Source organism: Haliotis rubra, unplaced genomic scaffold (assembly GCF_003918875.1).
Source record: "Haliotis rubra isolate DU_JTF1 unplaced genomic scaffold, ASM391887v1 Scf736, whole genome shotgun sequence".
In the NCBI taxonomy this organism is placed as follows: Eukaryota; Metazoa; Mollusca; class Gastropoda; order Lepetellida; family Haliotidae; genus Haliotis; species Haliotis rubra.
This window is the reverse complement of record NW_025767453.1, coordinates 22,126-45,292: the sequence shown is the minus strand read 5'-3', so window position 1 is coordinate 45,292 and position 23,167 is coordinate 22,126. Positions and strand designations below refer to the sequence as shown.

Sequence of the window (23,167 nt, the reverse complement as noted above, 5' to 3'; positions counted from 1 at the left end):
CAGTGTAGTCTATACAGTAACATTTAGTTTACAGTAATAGCCATATTTTAAGTATAATAGGTGCTGTTTGATTTATTTATTGAAAATCTAAACAATAACATTAAGACACGATTTCAAATTCATACATTGGCAGTGAGAGAGCTGGTTTTATCTGAAAACCGAATTCATGTATGAAATAATAATGGCTGCATTATTATACCCTCGCTACGACGTAGTCGCTGGTATATAGCGCTCAGCCCGTCCGCCCGTGTGTCCGTGCGTCCGGAATGGTTTCCCTGAGCATAACTAAAAAACTATACCACTTACAAACTTCAAATTTGGCATGGAACTTACCCGTATGGTGCCATTGTGGATTTTGGCTTTCAAATGCATGATGCCAAAATTGAAAATATCTTCTCACATCAGAGAACTCTACAAAGATGATGTTGACTTTGTTCGATTGAACAAACAGCTTTCCATGCTTCATGACACAGTGAAATCTGTCTCCACTGAAAGAGGATGCTTAATCATGGAAGTCACAAATATTGATACTGTTGTATCAATTATCAACTCATCGCCTGTAATAAGGCACCTGTTCAAGGAGATAAGCACTCTTTTGAAGATCTATTTGACTATTCCTGTCACCACAGCAACATCAGAACGTACCTTCTCCACGGTTCGACGCCTCAAGTCATACGTTAGATCTACAATGACACAGGAACGTCTGAACAACGTTCTGCTACTGCATGTCCACAAAACCATTGCTGATGAACTATGTGTAGTGGATGTTACCCGGGAGTTCATTTCTTTCAATGACAGAAGACGCAACTACTTTGGACTTTTCTCATAAGAGCTGAACATTTCATGAGATGCACTAGCCTGTATAAACAGTCGATCTAGTGTTACCTGAATAATGTAATGCATTTGCTATTAATTAAAGTTTCAAGTGAACTCGTCTGTCCTTTTCATATATCTCCTCTCTCCACCCCACCCCGTTATCAATTTCTCAAATCTTGCCCCCCTAACTTTTAAACTGTACCTACGCCTATGAGTGAGGACAGCACACTTCCACCAAAGAGATCATGACTAGAGTCTAAGTCACAGTCCAGAGCAATGTCAGCTGCTGTCACATCAATAGAAGTCAATCCAGGGCAGGAGTACTGGGATTACTGGATCAGACCATCTCCATTACTTCAACTAGTCAGGATGCATCAGAGGCCAAAGACTGCACAGCCCATAGAAGCATAGCTGTCCCTATTAGTCGCAATCTACAGAGGGAAAACAGGATCAGCTCTCAGCAGTATGGACTGCACAGGCAGTGGAGTCAACCTAAATTGCACAAACTGCACTTACCACAGCCATATAGATGCCCGTCACATGAGTCAGGACTGCTCAAACTGCACAAACTGCACACACAGCAGAGAATGCATGTCCAAGATACAGTTGGTCCTAACAGAGAGGGCAGTGATAATGGTCTTGGATCTATGGAGAGCTTGTTGGACCTTATGAGGAAAGATTTAGTGGACCACAACTTGGGACGTTATACATTTGCCGACAAGTTTGCTGCATAAGAAGCTTTCTTTCCCGACCCTGTGCCGCCATTACCGGATCGTGAGGATTTAGGAGTTGCGATACAATGGCTGGAAGCATCGTTATTTAACATCAGGACCAAGGGGAAGCTTCTACTGTCCTCATTTCTGACAAAGATCAGTTAGCACGTTAACTCTTGTATATTCTCTCAAGTACCCTGTTCACGTGGGCTGGAACATCCTTTAACGAAAGGATAGTTATAGCTCTGACAAATTGTCATCAGTTGACAAAGGCTTTGTCAAGGTTCTGGAACATCCAAGAAGAGTGTATTCAGGACTTCTTACAAACACCTTCCAACATCGTAATAATTATTTCATCTCCAGGATTAGGAAGATGTTTCCATCCACCAAAGACTTTGACGCAGCAGAGGATCCATCCTTTCATCAGAGCAACTAGTGCCATTTTTGACATGTATCATGGATGGACATTCTTGTATTGGACAACTGCCTGGACAACAGCCACACCATGCTAAGTTACCTTTTAACTTAGACCCTTGTGTAACTTGAATCTGCACCTGTTGTCTTGTACTTGGTGTATTTCTGACTTCACAGGATGGACCAAGGATAGCATCTGTATCAGAGATTGTCTTCTGTTGGAGTTCCAACCTTATCGAAGGAGAGGAAATTCACCTATTTAGCTTTGTAGTCTGGTTAGCCTTATAATCTGACTACAAATCGATGTGAATGTGCACAACAGATGATTGGGTAGTTAATCAAGAAAACAGACATGGTTTTGATATGCCACATGGGATTTCTTGAAACATGGATCTTTGTCTGTTGACTGCCAATCACAGCTACTGGCGACAGTCTAGTTGAAGGGAAATATGAAGATATGCGTCCAGAAGATCAAGGCTCATAACCCAGTCTCCCACCCTGAGTGATGTAGTTAGTTTCTTGACAAGTTCCATTTGAGTCTTGTTTTAAAATGGTACAAGGTAGTCTTTGTTGAGAAATTACAAAACCATTATCACACACATGTCCAACTGATTATTTTTTGGCACTATGAAGACTGGTGAATTAAACCTCAGCTGGAGTTTGTCTCCCTTGTCTCATCAAGTCCAGGGACCAATTATGCAGCAGCCAATTTGGGACCCCTCACATGAATTGATGATCCACATCCTGGAATACATCTACTGAAGTCAGATGGAAGTGCAACTAGTGCCTTTTCCCATCAACTTTAAGTGTCCAGCATCCATAATGTGCAGTTAGTTGTTGGCGTAAGCCATGAGATGTTTTCCCACAGGTATTGCAGTCACTAACTAACAGGGTTTCTTGAACTTGTGTTACTTTGTATGGCCAATTCCTCTGCCTCTACAGATAGGTTTTTCTCCCTTGCCATAGCATGGTTGAAATGTAGGGCTCTGTCTATTGTCAGCTTATAAAGGGCATAATGCAAGGGTCCATGCAGGCGTTCAAACAGAGTAAGTAGATTGTGGCTTTACTTGTACACTTAGGTTAACAGATCTTCCTGCATTTTTAGAATGCTCTCCAATGCTATGTTGATGAAGCCAAATTTATCTAGCTCCTTTCCAATAGCAAATCTCCTGTCATATGGTTGTAACTCCTGTTGTAAAGCAGTTGGCAAAGTCAGCTTCAACATAAACGTTATTCATTTGTCTTCTGCTGTCATTGATCATTGGATCAGAGCAGCACACCCTTCCATTCCATTTCGAGCTCTTCAAGGTGTCAGTGAATGAACTACTATGTCCGTGTGGTGCGGTTTAGTTTTCATTCCTAAATTCAAACTGGGAAATTGTCTTCACTAGCCCCTATATTCGGGATATCTACATCACTACCTGAACTTTCCCCTCTTTAAGAAGTAGCAATGTCTGTCAAGTTCTGAAATGTGATTATTTTCTGCCTTCTTTACCCAAGTGGGTTTTATGCTATTTGATTGAAAGAAGACACAGGGGCTTTCCAGAGATAACAATAAACCAACTCCTTGGAAGTCCAACTTTCAGATCCACAAGTTATTTGACAGAAATCAATTTGTACGATGCCCAAAGGATGTTATGTGACTGCTATCAGCTGTTGATAGACAAATGGATCTGAGCACGTCATTATCTTGGATAAAGTTTGAAAAAGTGCATAAATGTAGTTATGAATTTTACACTTATATGCAATATTTAATACTCACATGGGATATATTGCCCAACTGTCCAACTCCATACAGGATCAACTCATCTATACTGTACCCTAGCTTCAGAAGATAACAGGGCGGTGGGGTAGCCTAATGGTTAAAGCGTTGGCTCGTCACCGCCGAAGACCCGGGTTCGAATCCCCACATGGGTACAATGTGTGAAGCCCATTTCTGGTGTCCCTCGCCGTGATGTTGCTGGAATATTGCTAAAAGCGGCGTAAAACCAAACTCACTCAGTCACTCAGAAGATAACGAGGAAGACTTGGAGCAGGCCTGACTCTCCACCGTGTAACCAAACTGAGTTACCTCCCCTTGAATGCAGACTTTCCTTCTCATCTAGCTTTAAAAACGTCTGCAAAGCATATTATCCTTTAAATCTTTAATTTTTTTATGTTACCTTGTAGTTTGCATGACAATTTCTTTAAATCTTTTACCTCATGGCCATTAGTTCTTTGTGACTAAAGAAAAGAAACTTGTCATGAAATCAATCATTTAGTATGATCATTGTGAACATAAAGGGGAGCGTGTCTCAGAAAGCTGTGGAAAGCCACTGATACTGCTGCAACTTTTTCTGCCACCACTGCCACCAACATGACTGCTTGTGCTTCTTCAACTGTGAAGAGCCTCGGGATGAGGAGTTTGAGCTGTTGTTGGAGGGAGGCGGAAGGGATAGTACGATCGTTAGGCTCTTAGCTTGTTGTTTGACATTTATGAAAGTCAGTGGTCACCAGAAAATACATATATAAACATCAGTGTTTATTTGCAAAATGTTTTAATCTTTCATTTGAAAACATTTCTCATACTACTCAAGAGTACTACAGCCTTTTTTCAAATACTAATTGGTTTTGTGCATTTATGATTTCACTTTTTCCCCTACAACCCTTCTGTGTCTCTTCTCTGACTTAAACTTATAGGTTGTACAATAATACATCTTACATAAATTTAGTGAGATATGCATTAATTGCTTTAGTGCACAACAGCACCATGTCTTTCTCGTTCATGTTAGACACAGTTTTCAAAAAATGGATTCAGTTTATGTTTGAGTTTTTATGCTGTGGTTTTCTAAAAGGATGATTATTTACCAAAAGAAATCACTGACACTAAAATGACATGGATGGATGTTAAATGCTCATAATGTGAACCGCTGGAATGTCTGGTAAAGAGTCAGTTATTTATAGAATGGAATATTGTTGAGAATCTTTATGCAATTGCTGAATGTGGTGTGAAACAATAAACAAACACTTGTTTTTTCTAGAGTTACCTGGTGATGAAGAAACAAAATTTGCTTCATACATGACACCTCAATCTTAACATTTAACTGTCACTATATCCAAAGATGCAAAAATATCACTGCGATCAGCCCTTGTCAACATATGTGTTGCTAAATGTTAAGGAAGAAACATATTCCCATTGGTTCTCATATTCTGTTCCAACGTGTCATGTTCACATAGTGTCCACAGGCAGTATACAGTAATATACACTGGTCAGGTGACTTTATGAGTGATCAGGTTCTGTAATTTCGTTGATTAGGCATCATTCTACCTTAATTCCCTGACCATTTCTCACAATAACGATCACTGCCGCCATATAGCTGGAATAGTGGAGTCAAACAACAAACATATAAACACTGTATTATTACTTTACAAACATATGTTTGAACGGGTGTTGGAGATAACAAGCCTTATACCTGTGTACTATTACAGTTCAGGCCAGTGTCATCACTGCTACCAGACTATCAGTAATAATTTAACTGAACATTTCCAGTAAGATGAAGAATCATATAATATGGTGTTACGTCCTTGATAATATTTCATTATATTGTCTTTCATCCATTTGAAAAAAAACCCAGTTTTGTTGAAAACGTAATCTATTGAAATTGTTGTATGGTTTCTTTTATTAATTCTGTTTACCAAGACAAGAGAAATTTAAAGGAAGAAATTTGTGCAAGTGAAAAGTGGTCTCGTTAAATTCAGGTCTTAGGTCTCACTATATCCAAACAAAAGTCAGAGGGCATACCATTACAGGTAACTTTAGAATGACCTTTGGCCAAGTCTGACCAACAGATGAACCTACAAATGGTAAACTAGAGCTATGCAGCTCTAGTTTTAAACTGGCAAATTATTTGTAGACTATGCTTTATATTTTTAAAATAAACAAACTAACATTGTAGACTCTAATAGGTATCAGGTTTGTGTGGCAGTACTTGCCACAGGCTATGTAAAGTCTCCTCTATTCTAATGTTTATCCCAATCAAATGTGAGTAAGACATTGATTCTGAAAGATTCATTCATAGAAACTACAGCTGCCATTCAGAATACCTTTTATTGACCATTTCAAGGCAGCATGATTAGAAAACACATTCTAACTGTTACTTTATCAATCAGGAAAGCAAACCTCTGATTGGTGAGATGAAATTTCCTTCAGATGTGATCAGAAATAATATATCCTCTGATATTTGTTCTACATCTGACTTTTGATTTGATTGTGAATTGTGTCATTATAGCCATGTAAATTTGAATCATTTAAAAAAAGGATGTTTTAAACTTATTCTTCATTCCTAATCTAAAATTCTTGTGTTAACTGTAATGACTAAAGATGTTTTTATTTGTATTTTGTTACAGTGTTGATATAATGAAGACAAAATTAGATGCCGAAAACCTTGGCATCATAACCCAACACAGTTTCATGCAGGAATTCTTTCCGGGACAGGTTATACAAGATGTTCCTAGGAATTTCACCCTGTTTCACTACAATGGCCTTGCAAGGTCATGCTCCCATGGAAAGGTAAGCCCAGACTCATTTGACTGTTGCGTAGGATTTGGCAGAGTGACAGCATCATGGCATGAACATAATGGTATTGGTCTGAATATGAAGAACATGACAATGTCAGAACATATCCCTGATATAGAGCTTATTCCACGAGCAAATGTGTCATACGACTTACACAAAACGAGTGTGAAATTTTGTACTGCCCGAGCTAGAGCGAGATAGTATTGGGTTCACCACCATCAGACAGAAACTAAATATCAGTAAAGGCAGTGCAACATCTAATTTTCCCTCTAATTCGAGACTGTCCATCAATGGAAATTGTCTTAGTTCAAGTCAGAACTTTTCAGCAAGCAACCTCTCATCGGACATGATTTGTGGTGACTGCTAGGTTTGAATAGCAACAATCGATCAGTTTGCCACTAAAACATGAAACAATGCAGTGGAAGGTAAGGAGAAAAATGCCTAGAAAAAAACATACCTAGCCATTTCTACATCAGTAAATAAGGCATTCTGTCTGGTGTAACATTAAGTTGATGATGGATATATATTTATTATACACATCTGCATTCACTAATGATTGAAAAAGTAATATTTGGGAAATACGAAGGAATTATTATTTATACCCTGACAATAATTAGAATTATGCCAAATGGAAATCAACCATATATCAGTCACAAGTCTTCCCAGTTTGAAATTAAGGATAACACTATGTGTTATGACAGGTGTTGATAACTCAATTGATTATTTATTTAAGCTTTCTGATACTTGTACTCTTCAAGTAGTTTAAAATTAGAGAGATTTATTCTGAAAAACAAGACATCACACCACCTACTCCAGAAGATGTGAATCATTATTGTTATTATCCCCTGCCGCGTGTTAAGCGCGAAGCGGGGGATATAGTATTAGGCTACGTCCGTCCGTCCGTACGTACGAATTGGAATATCTTAAGAACCGTTCACTAGATTCTTTTCATATTTGGTACCTAGGTTCATCACACTATAAGAAAGGTCCAAATCAGGTTTGGTGACCTTGACCTTCATTTCAAGGTCACATGGGGACTTTAACGTTTTACCTGCATGTTAAGCTATCTCAAGAACCGTTCACTGGATTTTCTTCATATTTAACACCAAGCTTTATCCAGGGAAGGCGCAGGGCCCAGTCAATGTTGGTGACCTTCACTTAATTTTCAAGGTCACAGAGACACTTTGAAGATTTCAGCATATTAACCTACATGTTATGCTTGTCAGCGAGATACCTCAAGAACCATTCACTGGAGTTTCTTCGTATTTGACACCGAGCTTCATCCAGGAAGGGCGCAGGGCCCAGGGCCCAGTCAATTTTGGTGACATTCACTTAATTTTCAAGGTCACAGAGACACTTTGAAGATTTCAGCATGTTAAATTGCTTGTTAAGATAGTCAGCAAGATATCGCAAAAAATATTCAGTGGATTTTCTTCATATTTGACACCAAGCTTCATGTAGGGAAGGCCCAGGGCGCAGTCAATTTTGGTGACCTTCACATACATTTTAGGGTCACGATGATGCTATGAAGATTTCAGAATGTTAACCTGAATTGTCAGCAAGATATTTTAAGAACGGTTCACTGTATTTTCTTCATAGACTTTCAAGACCTCCCTTGATTGTTTTTCAATAAGCAATTTCTTTAGTACTAGTTTTGCATATTTCATACACTATGACATTCATGTCAAGGTCAAAGTCAGTCTTGAAAATATGTGTGTGTTTGAACAACTAAAGGGCAAGGTAATGTTTTTGTTGACATTTAACTTCATCTTAAACTTTCATTACTTTATAAGTTTGATTTGATAATTTGCGGCGGGGGATTATGTCACCTTAGTGACAATGCTTGTTATAGGATATCTATATCGTGCCCATATTCACGCAACAAGTACATGCTCAAGGTACTTGAGTGTAAACGGATGTCTTTTTTATGGCGTTCTTTTAACCAACTCAACACCCTAGGGAGTATTCAACTCATGCAGCCTGTTAGGCACAACGAGTTATCACACAGCCATGTCCTCACAAGGTACCCATTTTGCAACTGGGTAAACTGGGACACATAGTCACAGAACCTTGTCCAAGTTTACTGCACTCTACTATACCTGCAAGTAGGTGTCTGCACATGTTCGTGTGTCCACCATCTGGTCACCTACCAATCGGATGAGTGGGTTCTTTTTAGTGCACAGTTGTGTACTGCACACTAGGGGTTGTGACAACACTGAAAGAGCCGGCAAGTAATGTTTTTTTCACACCTGGTCACAAGTGGGGATCAATCCAGGCACCTTTTGCTTTCTAGCACGTCACCTTAGACAGCCCGCCCACCATGCCCCATGAATGAAACATACATGCATATGCTATTTGTTGCTTGTTTTGGTAACATATGTTAACTAGTTACGTATTCTCTTATATGTTTAGCAAGAATCTGCCTTTACAACAAATGTTATTTTGTTTTACATGTACTTTCTGCTTGCCAGGTTGTTTATCAAGAGGCATCAGTGAGACTAGAAGATGAGTTAGAAGTACAGATAGTAACTGATACCTCTCCAGTCAAGTGCTGTTTGCAGACAAAATGGCCAACAATAGAACTGACATGGAAGTCTGGTTACACTCCCTCCCTGAACTGATCAGAAACCTCTTGTTGAGGTGGATGTTAAGTTGCTGCTCAACGTCGGGTGTTTCATGGAGATCTGAAGCCATGTTGTGTAATTGATGATCTGTCATTGCTGGCAGCATGTGACCAACAGAGAAGGAGGGTAATGGTTAACTTGCCGGCTTCCTCAGAACAACACTCACAAGAAGACAAGGAGACAGATCCTGTACCAGAATTCCTGTACACATAGCTGTTTCACTAAAGTCTTCCAAGCACACTACAATAATCCTCACCCCTAAAGGCTGAATGTCAGGGCTGAGAACAGAATACTGTTTTGGGGTGGTATTACATCACAGCCTGTTTGTGAAACAATGTTATAACTACTGAATTGTCTTTTAAATTTGGACAAGTTTACTACAGCAGTTCATTTCAGCATTTTGTTGTAGTTAAATAGCACTTGTCAAACTAAAATGTGATGTTAGTATCCAGCCTGCAATACCTAGTGTAGTGAGAAGAAAGATTTCCATCTTGTTTGTCAGATACAGAATATGCCTTATTGCGTGACACACATGGTCTAGAGCAAAATATTCAGTGTATCATAATACATAAGTTATTCTGTTGTTATTCTTATGCATGTATTTTTGTTGAAACATTTTATTAATTATGAATCAAACCTAGCACAGTGTCATATGATCTGAGAAAGTAAGAGATTTTGTCTTCACTTGTGATTGAAATACACTCTGTACATCTAGGCCAGTTTCTCACTGTTATGATCAATAAAGGGCAAAATTTATTTTTCTTGTAATCAATTATGAATAGCTTATTTATATGGGAATGAATTTAAAAAATGTGTGGCATGTTTTCAAGGTAATGAAATCAAGGAACAGATTGTTTGTACTGCAATCTTAAACCAATCTCATTGGTTACTGATATGTTGTTGCTGACTACTTTCTGTGAGAGGTCATAGTATTCTGTTTGACATTGCACCTCATTTATATGATTTGAATACTGAGGTTGTTAGGCAATCCATCATTTGTCTGTATGTTGGGTGTCGTATTTTCAGCTGGAGACACTGTTAACATTCATGGTTAAATTCCACTACTCTGTTCTTGAAGGATAGAAATGGTAGGCCCTTGAAGATCAAAGGTACTTGACGTAGAAGAGTATTTCTTTATAATAATGTTTCGATATACACTAACAAACGAAGAGCTTCAAGGACAGACCTCGTCTGCAGCAAGAATAACTTCATGATACTCATTATTTTCTAATTCTGTTTTGATTGTTTACTCTTAAAGTAAGTGCATCTATGTCTTCAAACTTTGTACAAATATTTTACAGCAGTAAATATTCTTTTACATCTAAATTTGTGTTGATTGTTTTTTCATTTACAATAAAAATGTGCTGTCATAACTTCTTGTTTAACATGTCAACCAATCATTTGTGTGCAAGAGTTAGATTGTTTATTGGCTTATAATGCAGGGAGAGATGGTAGCCAGTGTGTATTGTTTATTCTCTTATAATGCAGGGAGAGATGGTAGCCAGTGTGTATTGTTTATTCTCTTATAATGCAGGGAGAGATGGTAGCTGGTGTGTATTGTTTATTCTCTTATAATGCAGGGAGATATGGTAGCTAGTGTGTATTGTGTATTATCTTATAATGCAGGGAGAGATGGTAGCCGGTGTGTATTGTTTATTCTCTTATAATGCAGGGAGAGATGGTAGCCAGTGTGTATTGTTTATTCTCTTATAATGCAGGGAGAGATGGTAGCCGGTGTGTATTGTTTATTCTCTTATAATGCAGGGAGAGATGGTAGCCAGTGTGTATTGATTATTCTCTTATAATGCAGGGAGAGATGGTAGCCAGTGTGTATTGTGTATTATCTTATAATGCAGGGAGAGATGGTAGCCAGTGTGATTTGTTTATTCTCTTATAATGCAGGGTGAGATGGTAGCCGGTGTGTATTGTGTATTATCTTATAATGCAGGGAGAGATGGTAGCCAGTGTGTATTGTGTATTATCTTATAATGCAGGGAGAGATGGTAGCCAGTGTGTATTATTTATTGGCTTATAATGCAGGGAGAGATGGTAGCCAGTGTGTATTGTGTATTATCTTATAATGCAGGGAGAGATGGTAGCCGGTGTGTATTGTTTATTCTGTTATAATGCAGGGAGAGATTGTAGCCAGTGTGTATTGTGTATTATCTTATAATGCAGGGAGAGATGGTAGCCAGTGTGTATTGTGTATTATCTTATAATGCAGGGAGAGATGGTAGCCGGTGTGTATTGTTTATTCTCTTATAATGCAGGGAGAGATTGTAGCCAGTGTGTATTGTGTATTATCTTATAATGCAGGGAGAGATGGTAGCCAGTGTGTATTGTTTATTCTCTTATAATGCAGGGAGAGATGGTAGCCAGTGTGTATTGTGTATTATCTTATAATGCAGGGAGAGATGGTAGCCAGTGTGTATTATTTATTGGCTTATAATGCAGGGAGAGATGCTAGCCAATGTGTATTGTTTCTGTCCCCTGTGTTATAATGCACCATGGTTATCCATACTTTTTAATTTCTTAGCCCCTGGTGTATAATGCAAGGAGGTGAAGTTATCAGTATTGGTCATGATGCATGAAGTTTTCAGTCAGCAGATAAATACAATTAAATATTAATTTCTGTGAGAGGTGCTAAAAGCGCAACGGCAATAAGATTTTCTGATTACCCAGATTTATGCTCCAAATGGCTTTCAGTCTTTTAATTGAATTGTATCTCTTGCTATTAAACAGAACACAAGACCTCACACTTCCAATAAAGAAATTATCAAACATGCCCAACCCTGTTCTGCCTATCCCCCACCCAACATCACTTGACAGGAGCTGTACATCGCAGTCATATTTTCTTAAACTGGGATTATCACTTCCAATTTTGTCATTTTTGGCCGGCGTGCAAGATTTGTTTGCAGTTTTGAACATGGCTGTCTATGGGATAGATTAAAATTACGTTATACTTCTGGTGCTTACTCAGGTGTCATTCGTTAACTTATCAACGGAAAGATGAAAGGAAATTATGTTCAAGTAGCTGAAGATGATTTACAAGATGTTTGCAAACTATCAAAAGAAAATGACTTCTACTCAATTTATGAAAAATATTCTTGCAACAGTTAATTATCATGTAAGTCTATGGAAATTTCACTAATGATGACTTGCTTATGTCCAACTACTGTACTTCTCGTTGGATGGCTGATAACCCTTGAGAATTTCCATTAGTTCATTAGTGGCCACTATGCCACAACGGGAGACGGTGATTTCGTAGACTGAACCAGTTCGTAGACGCGGTGGATTCGTAGCCCAGACTGGTTCGTAGACGGTGATTTCGTAGACGTGTATTAATAATTGAATAATAGTATATATTAAGTTTGATTTTTACTTAGATTGTGTAGTGAGCATCTCTTACAGGTGAAGTCCATCTGCAGGTGCCCTTTCGTCATCTGGCGGTAGGTAGCGATGTCGATCCCTGTGTCGCAAAGGCGATGCTGCCACTGATCGCAGCTGTCGCACTGGATGGCATGTTGTCTAGGACGCACTTCTTTCACACATTCAACGCATAGAGCCATGGTTGATGCTGAATGATTTCTTCTTACCTTCTTGAGATTTATATACCATAAGTGTTTGTACAGGTAAACTTTGTCGGCGGATCAGACAAAATTAGTCTACTCATAATTTCCCGACTGTTTTCATTGTTGTGGGTGGATTAACAGGTTTCACTGAGTTGTTGTGAATGTTAATTAGTAAGTGGTGAGTTGTTTTGATTGCGAAATACTGTGTGTAGGAGATGTAAGTGTTTTCTTAAGAAGTGTTTTCTGCTACTTCTCTGCTGGTCTGCGTAATTGAATGTTGAATGACGATACTTACCTCTTACCTAATACATATCTTTTGGTTTAAACAAACAACATTTATGCGACGCTGTTTTTTATTACTAAGATAATCAATATTAAAATCCCCCCGTAATTACCATATCTATGTCTAAATCAGATGCGTTTCCGACATATCAATAAGATCCCAGTAACGATTACTCTTAATTCAGCACGGTAGAAAGTGACGATCAAGGTATGATGATTTCTACAAGTAACTTTTACCCACACTGATTCTATGCAGACACCTTTCGGTTACATTAAAGTCATAATATCGATTTTCATCATCATTGAGGTTGAACTTTTCCCATTTTACTAACGTCTACGAATCCACCGCTCAATCCGCCTACGAATCCACTGGATTTCAACGTCTACGAACCAGTCTGGTCTACGAATTCACCTACACAACGGCAAGTCATTGCAAAGTCCCTTTAAAAAATTATCCAGGCTCTGATATCTCTTTCGTTGGCGGCCGTCTGAATGATGGAGAATTTTTCCTTGGTCGAAACAGCACAAAACTCTCTCCTAAACCTCAGATCGTGTTGACACGAACACTGGGGATAGTTAGCCGAGCTGAGTCTGATCGTTTCGGCTCGGGGAACTGATTTCTTGTATGTTCACCAGTTGATGATGCCAACTGAAAAATATGAAAATGAACTGGCGGCGTTTATGTAATTTTAGCTATCACCTTGTCAGTGTATCATGTTTCGGGACTGGTTAACTCACTGAGGCGCATTTACACTTCGTCCAGCGAAGAGTGCCAACAGTAACGTTACCCACCATCCGCCTGTGTGCATAAATTGGCTCTATTTGTAGTGCAGGATGAGTTAAAATTATATTATATACATACCAACAGTTACGTAAGTATTCTTCCCACCCACTACAGTGTCATTCCTTTGAATGTGCTTCATGGCTTTCAAAGGAAGGGTCGTGTGCAGCTTGGGTCGGGTAATACCGCGTGTGTGCGTGCGCAATTTGTTTTGAAACTCTTCTCTTTGGGATTAATTACAATGTAATTACAATATAAAGGGTCGAACCACTTAGCGTTACCTCTGTTAGTCAGCGGGAGAAAGAATAGGTGGGAACGGAAGGAACTCTTTCCGTAACAGAATCTATAGGGTATTGTTCCATAGTGGTTAGGAAGTACTGGTTTCAGCGCATGTGATGATGGTCACCACTGATCACGATGCGAGTCTGAATTAAGAGTTTCCGTTTTTTCAGCAGAAGAAATTTTCAATTTCTCAGAGGTAGTTACTTGATGTTTTCTGTCATTGCTCCACCTCTCAAAATATTTTTTTACAGTTGATTTTGATTCAATTTATAGTAAAAGACACGAAACGACATCAAGAACAGTGTACGTGATCAGCCGGTGATATGCATGCATAATGCTTGCTCCATGTAAATGGAGTATACTTTGTCCGTAATTACCTCACACTCACATCTTGGTCCAGGATTTTTAGCCTATAATGTGTAATGTGTACATGAGCGATACTCGTATATTGATTTTACCCTATTCCTATGATATGATATAACATCGCTGTGTTGGTTGTCCCCCGAGCTGATGAGGATGCTAAGATGTACAGTGATGTGTGCATATATCATTCCTGTTTTGTTTGTACCCTTATGTAGTTAATGCAATAGTACTCAAAGTTATTGTGACACACATACACCAAACATAATCAGTATTAAACGCGAGTGTAACGCTATTACATAGAATATGCCCTGCTACTTGCACGTTTCGTGCAATTCGAACAACAGCTTGGATGCGTTTCTTTGACCATTTTAATACACTCGAATTCAGAAATTGGTTTCTAAATATAACCGATGGAAAAGTCTTCCTCTGATTCTGTGCGCAGTGATGTGTGTGTGCCAATGCTGATACTACAAGTATAAGTACAGTGATATATACACCCGTGCATTAATTAAGCACCACCCTATTTTGATAATAAGATGTGATGCTACAGAAAAGTTAGGGTATAGCCATCAATTTATTCAACCTATAGTTAAAGAAGCTGTATCCATTGACGGTTTTACAAATACCATAACCTTTTCTTTTCTTTATGAAAGAATATGTTGATGAAAATGTGGTGGGACTGAATTTTTACCCAAAATAACTATTTCTCTCCTGCTCAAACTACACAATTAAATATAGTTTTGACTAAAAATAACAATTCTGTTACATACAAAGATGACATTTACACATCAAGTAAGCTTTAGTTATGCATAATCAGGAAGAACCCGAATGTCAAAGATTCAGACCTTTTCCCAACAATTCAGATTGCTAATTGACAAAAACTTAAGAAGGCCACATTAATAAGATTTTGGAATAAATCTTTTATGATTTTGAGTTTATTGTATTGAATAAACACTTCTCCTTGCCTGATACTCATAATTACAGCTAAAATCTGTTTGTTTTGTTTGTAAAGGAACGTTTACTGCGTTCTAAAATTTTACTTTTTTTTAGTTTGACTAACTTTTTCGAAATCTTAGTGTACAAACTTTCATCCATTCACAATAAATAACAAATTTATAGGCCACATAACAATCAATTATTACTTTCACTTTTCAAAATAAGGTAACTTGTTTTAGGAGAGAAAAACTCCTGTTTTAAATATAGGCAATTATCCTAATTAAGTACATGGTAATTTCAATGATGTTTTCATTTTTGAAATGTTAAATGCTTTTCTATCAAATTTTAAAGGTCAATTTGGGAAAGAGTTTATAATTTCATTTCAGACAAAATTAATTGGTAAAAATACAGGGTGGTGCTTATTTTATGCACGGATGTATATATGTATGTCATCCATATTTTTTTAACCTGATGCTAATAATGCAAGTAAGTGCCGTGATCTGTATGTATATCATCTGTTTCGTTTGCAAATTCAGGTTTCTAATGAAATAAGAGAGAATGTGATGCTATTCCTGTATTGTTTTTACGCCTAGGCTTTTAATGCGCAGAGAGACCTTGATGGGTGTGTATATCATCGTAGTTCTTATGTGAGGACACCCTATCATCGCTCTGTTGTTTCAACCCAAAGCTTATACTGAAGGGAAGGACAATGATCAATGTTCATATCCATTCTGTATTGCCCGATGTATAGAGGTCCAACGAACAGTGTGTGTGTCAGAGCTGTTTTTCTATACGATATCCAATCTCATGTGCAAACTCCGGCACACGTGCGTTGCCTATTTATACAGTAAATATTTAGAAAACACAGTCACTGAAGGGTCTGTCTGACAAACACAAACTCCTTGTTCACACTTGGTTGTGGACTATAAAGGGATCTGGAAATATACCTACGTGGTGATACAATGAACTTGTTTCGTTAGCATTCAATGAATTCTCTTGGCGGGAAAAGCACGCCCCAGTTGATGCTGCGGAGATCTGTCACGTGCATGGATGTTGATCAGCTTCTTGACTTTCAACCTCGGTTTCGTCTCCAAGCATGCGCAATCATTGTGGCAGCCAGCTTCTTTCTATTTCCCGAATAATTATTAATAACTGTATATTGATAACAATGGATCAATAACAACGATTGAATTCACTGCTGTTTAAAGCTTGTGTTTAAATCTCCTTCCTTTGTCTGTCGCATGTCCCACCAGTCCTTTAGGTCGAACCCGCCACGGTCAAATACAATTTCGTGTATAAAACAATACTCCCGGCAGACACGGGTGGAATTCAGGGTAAACAAACGACCAATTAGCGAACCCCCACCCTCCTAATTACCACAGCGACTTTTGAGATTCACTAGAAAAGGTATTCGTTCTGAAGATGGTGAAACCTACGGGATCATTCAATAATTGTTGAAACAGTCAGCATACGGACGGTCATTATGTGAATTAATGCTGATTGAAACGTTTTGTAAAATATATGGGAGTGAGACAATTCTCAAGAGCAATGCACTGAGAAGCCGACTCAGTATTCGTGCTTTTACCAGATTCAATAATGGTTGTTAGTGAAACCATATGGAACAGATATTTTGGTAACTGAGAGAAGAGCAATTGAGCGATTGTATAGAAATGTGTGTATTTGCGCTCGATTCAGAAAATATTTACTTCTGGTACTTTCTCTGTTCAGTTTACTGTAAAGGAGGGAACTAGGCAGCCATGACACAGGAACAAGTGCGGACCTTCCTTCATTGCTGTCTCGACATCCACAGATTATTCCATGACGATTCGAAATTGTAATCCCCTCGGCTTTCTCAGTTTACTGCTGAGACAGACTGATATGTTTAGATTCTAGTAAATATGTTAACAGCTTAGAGATACATATTCACAATGATCAAAGTTTATAAATTTAGTGATACATTTTCTTGCACTCGCTGATTCGTGTCAAGTGACATTTTTTGCTTTTCCATAGCATCAGCATGCCTCCGTTTGAACTGACGCCACCGTTGTCCTCTATATGACCTGACACCACCGTGGTCCTCTGTGTGAACTGACGCCACCGTGGTCCTCTATATGAACTGACACCACCGTTGTCCTCTGTGTGAACTGACGCCACCTTGGTCCTCTATATGAACTGACACCACCGTGGTCCTCTGTTTGAACTGACGCCACCGTGGTTCTCTATGTGAACTGACACCACCGTCGTCCTCTGTGTGAATTGACACCACCGTGGTCCTCTATGTGAACTGACGCCACCTTGGTCCTCTATATGAACTGACACCACCGTGGTCCTGTATGTGAACTGACACCACCATGGTCCTGTATGTGAACTGACGCCACCGTGGTCCTCTATGTGAACTGACGCCACCGTGGTCCTCTATATGAACTGACACCACCGTTGTCCTCTGTGTGAACTGACGCCACCTTGGTCCTCTATATGAACTGACACCACCGTGGTCCTCTGTTTGAACTGACGCCACCGTGGTTCTCTATGTGAACTGACACCACCGTGGTCCTCTGTGTGAATTGACACCACCGTGGTCCTCTATGTGAACTGACGCCACCTTGGTCCTCTATATGAACTGACACCACCGTGGTCCTCTATGTGAACTGACGCCACCGTGGTCCTCTATATGAACTGACACCACCGTTGTCCTCTGTGTGAACTGACGCCACCTTGGTCCTCTATATGAACTGACACCACCGTGGTCCTCTGTTTGAACTGACGCCACCGTGGTTCTCTATGTGAACTGACACCACCGTGGTCCTCTGTGTGAATTGACACCACCGTGGTCCTCTATGTGAACTGACGCCACCTTGGTCCTCTTAATGAACTGACACCACCGTGGTCCTCTATGTGAACTGACACCACCGTGGTCCTCTGTGTGAACTGACGCCACCGTGGTCCTCTATATGAACTGACACCACCGTTGTCCTCTGTGTGAACTGACGCCACCTTGGTCCTCTATATGAACTGACACCACCGTGGTCCTCTGTTTGAACTGACGCCACCGTGGTTCTCTATGTGAACTGACACCACCGTGGTCCTCTGTGTGAATTGACACCACCGTGGTCCTCTATGTGAACTGACGCCACCTTGGTCCTCTATATGAACTGACACCACCGTGGTCCTGTATGTGAACTGACACCACCATGGTCCTGTATGTGAACTGACGCCACCGTGGTCCTCTATGTGAACTGACGCCACCGTGGTCCTCTATATGAACTGACACCACCGTTGTCCTCTGTGTGAACTGACGCCACCTTGGTCCTCTATATGAACTGACACCACCGTGGTCCTCTGTTTGAACTGACGCCACCGTGGTTCTCTATGTGAACTGACACCACCGTGGTCCTCTGTGTGAATTGACACCACCGTGGTCCTCTATGTGAACTGACGCCACCTTGGTCCTCTATATGAACTGACACCACCGTGGTCCTCTATGTGAACTGACACCACCGTGGTCCTCTGTGTGAATTAACGCCACCGTGGTCCTCTAGCTATGGGAAATGACGCCACCGTGGTCGTCTAGCTATGGGAACTGACGCCAACGTGGTCGTCTAGCTATGTGAACTGACGCCACCGTGGTACTCTATGTGAACTAACGCCACCATGGTCCTCTATGTGAACTCATACCACAGTGGTCCTCTTTGTGACCTGACGCCACCGTGGTCCTTTAGCTATGGTAACTGACGCCACCATGGCCGTCTAGCTATGGGAACTGACGCCACCGTGGTACTCTATGGGAACTGACGCCACCATGGTCCTGTATGTGAACTGACGCCACCGTGGTCCTCTGTGAACTGACGCCACCGTGGTCCTCTATGTGAACTGACGCCACCATGGTCCTGTATGTGAACTGACACCACCATGGTCCTGTATGTGAACTGACACCACCGTGGTCCTCTATGTGAACTGACACCACCGTGGTCCTCTGTGTGAATTAACGCCACCGTGGTCCTCTAGCTATTGGAAATGACGCCACCGTGGTCGTCTAGCTATGGGCACTGACGCCACCGTGGTCGTCTAGCTATGGGAACTGACGCCAACGTGGTCGTCTAGCTATGTGAACTGACGCCACCGTGGTACTCTATGTGAACTAACGCCACCATGGTCCTCTATGTGAACTCATACCACAGTGGTCCTCTTTGTGACCTGACGCCACCGTGGTCCTTTAGCTATGGTAACTGACGCCACCATGGCCGTTTAGCTATGGGAACTGACGCCACCGTGGTACTCTATGGGAACTGACGCCACCATGGTCCTCTATGTGAACTGACGCCACCATGGTCCTGTATGTGAACTGACACCACCATGGTCCTGTATGTGAACTGACGCCACCGTGGTCCTCTATGTGAACTGACGCCACCATGGTCCTGTATGTGAACTGACACCACCGTGGTCCTCTGTGTGAACTGACACCACCGTGAGCCTCAAGTTTAGCTTTCCATGGTGGACTTTTATGTAATCTGACGCCACGATACACCTGTGTGAGCATTGGCCATGTATGGAAACATAACTGTTTCAAAATATCCACTGTTACAAAAATGTTAGCGCGAATATCTGTTGAAGACATGTACTTTGTGCGAATATGTCTTGTCTTCATGTTATTTGTTACACCGATAGTCTATCCTGTTCATTTCGTTATGTGGATAAGTTTTCAGTTGTCATGATACTTTTGTCAAGAGTATGTTTGATTTTCAGCGTGAGTTATTGTTGTTCGTTAAAAATCAACAGTCCTAGAATGTTGAAATGTCCCTTCGTTGTTTTGTCAGCCTCCGTACTAGACAAGGCAATCAACACGTCCTTCGGGCACAAGCCCAACTGCCCATTCAAGGTCTTCGTCCAGGGCCTGAACACGGCCTTAGAACACCACATAACATAAAGCGGAACTATTTCTCTATGAAACAGTGCCTCGGGCTTTTCAGCTAGAATTAATCCCCGGCGTGAACCCCCTTTATCAAACGCTTCACATCGCACAAGTGCACAATCTGGTAATTTGTTTGTCAAAAGCGAAAATGTTTGTTTAATTTGATTTTAACAAATATGGCGGTTTTGTTGTAGAAGCTATTTATTGTTGGCAGGCCACGTGGGTTTAATGATGCTCCTCACGTGCTGCGCGGCTCTCTTGTTTTCGCTATGGTAATAAAATATCTCTCTATGATGTATACGATACAAGATGAACGAAATAATATGCCGTTAAAGATCAATCAGGATGTTATCACGTTAATCAGTTGAAATACGTACTACACAATATAACACACAGTTAATCGTGCCCATGAACACGGCAGAAAACACAATGTCACTTGACCCTTCACAATACACCATGTCCAGCAGCGCTACAGAATACCCAGAATACTACAGAATATACTCTGAACATGTACACTTCGGAATATAATATCAACATGCATACTACAGAATACACTATGAACATGCATACTACAGAATATACTCTGAACATGTACACTTCGGAATATAATATGAACATGCATACTACAGAATATACTCTGAACATGTACACTTCGGAATATAACATCAACATGCATACTACAGAATATACCCTGAACATGTACACTTCGGAATATAATATCAACATGCATACTACAGAATACACTATGAACATGCATACTACAGAATATACTCTGAACATGTACACTTCGGAATATAATATGAACATGCATACTACAGAATACACTATGAACATGCATACTACAGAATATACTCTGAACATGTACACTTCGGAATATAATATGAACATACATACTACAGAATATACTATGAACATGTACACTTCGGAATATAATATGAACATGCATACTACAGAATACACTATGAACATGCATACTACAGAATATACTATGAACATGTACACTTCGGAATATAATATGAAGATGCATACTACAGAATATGCTATGCCTCTGCATACTTCAGAACACACTAAGCCCCTGCGTACGATAGAATATACTACGCCCATGCAAGCTACAGAATATACTATGACCATGCAAGCTACAGAATATACCATGCCCCTGAATACTATAGAATATACTATGACCCTGCATACTTCAGAACATACTAACATACTAACCCCATGCATACAGAATATACTATGGTAGAATATACTACGCCCATGCAAGCTACATAGAATATACTGCATGACCATGCAAGCTACAGAATATACTATGACCATGCATACTTCGGAACATACTAAGCCCCTGCGTACGGTAGAATATACTACGTCCATGCAAGCTACAGAATATACTATGATCCTGCATACTTCAGAACATACTAAGCCCCCAGAAACATACAACCCCTGCATACGGTAGAATATACCCATGCAAGCTACAGAATATACTATGATCTACAGAATACACTATGACCATGCATACAGAATCTATGTCCATGCATACTTCAGAAATACTATGACACAGCATAGTAAAGAACATACTATGACCCTGCGTGAGACAGAATATACTATGCCCCTGCAAGCTACAGAATATTCTATGACCATGCACACTACACATACCCACTACTGTTCACAACCCTCTACATCCCCCCTACTGTTCACAACCCTCTACATACCCCTACTGTTCACAACCCTCTACATACCCACTACTGTTCACAACCCTCTACATTCCCCCTACTCTTCACAGCCCTCTACATACCCCCTACTGTTCACAACCCTCTACAACCCCCTACTGTTCACAGTCTTCTACACGCCCCCTACTGTTCACAACCCTCTAGATACCAACTACTGTTCACAGCGCTCTACATACCCCCTACTGTTCACAGCCCTCTATACGCCCTTACTGTTCACAACCCTCTATATACCCACTTCTGTTCACAATCCTCTACATACCCACACTACTGTTCACAGCTCTCTACATACCCTCTACACACCCTCTACTGTTCAGAACCCTCTACACGTCCCCTACTGTTCACAACGCTCTACATACAGCCTCCTGTTCACAGCCCTTTACATACCCTCAACTATTCAGAACCCTTTAGAAAACTCTACTGTTCACAACCCTCTACACGCCCCTACTGTTCATAGCCCTCTACACGCCCCCTACTGTTCACAAACCTCTACATGCCCCCTACTGTTCACAACCCATCTTCATACTCCCACCTGTTCACAACCCTCTACACGCCCACTACTGTTTACAACCCTCTATATACCCCTACTGTTCACAACCCTCTACACGCCCCCTACTGTTCACAATCCTCTACATACCTCCTACTGTTCACAACCCTCTACACGCCCCCTACTGTTCACAACCCTCTACACGCCCCCTACTGTTTACAACCCTCTATATCCCCCCTACTGTTCACAACCCTCTTCACGCCCCTACTGTTCACAACCCTCTACACGCCCCCTACTGTTCACATCCCTCTACATACCCACTACTGTTCACAATCCTCTACATGCCCCTTACTGTTCACAGCCCTCCACAACCCCTACTGTTCACAACCCTGTATATACCCCCTACTGTTCTCAACCCTCTACATACCTTTACTGTTCACGCAACTCTACATGCCACCTACTGTTCACAACCCTCTACACGCCCCCTACTGTTCACAACCCTCTACACGCCCCCTACTGTTCACAACCCTCTACATGCAACCTCCTGTTCATAGCCCTTTACACGCCCCTACTGTTCACAACCCTTTAAACGCCCCCTACTGTTCAGATCCCTCTACACGCCCCCTACTGTTCAGAACCCTCTACACGCCCCCTACTGTTCACAACCCTCTACACACACCCTACTGTTCACAACCTCTTTATACCCCCT

General features: G+C 40.6%; 1 protein-coding gene across 1 annotated transcript in view; it reads left to right on the top strand.

The window, feature by feature from the left end:
- LOC124259772 (ubiquitin carboxyl-terminal hydrolase MINDY-3-like) overlaps positions 1 to 10,448 on the top strand; it is a 60,991-nt gene extending 50,543 nt beyond the window's left edge. The window contains exons 11-12 of the mRNA XM_046693973.1: positions 6,330 to 6,492; positions 8,970 to 10,448. Of these exons, the coding sequence (XP_046549929.1) occupies positions 6,330 to 6,492; positions 8,970 to 9,119 (313 nt within the window). The 3' untranslated portion in view covers positions 9,120 to 10,448. The remainder of the gene's footprint in view (positions 1 to 6,329; positions 6,493 to 8,969) is intronic.
- The last annotated feature ends 12,719 nt before the right edge of the window (positions 10,449 to 23,167 follow it).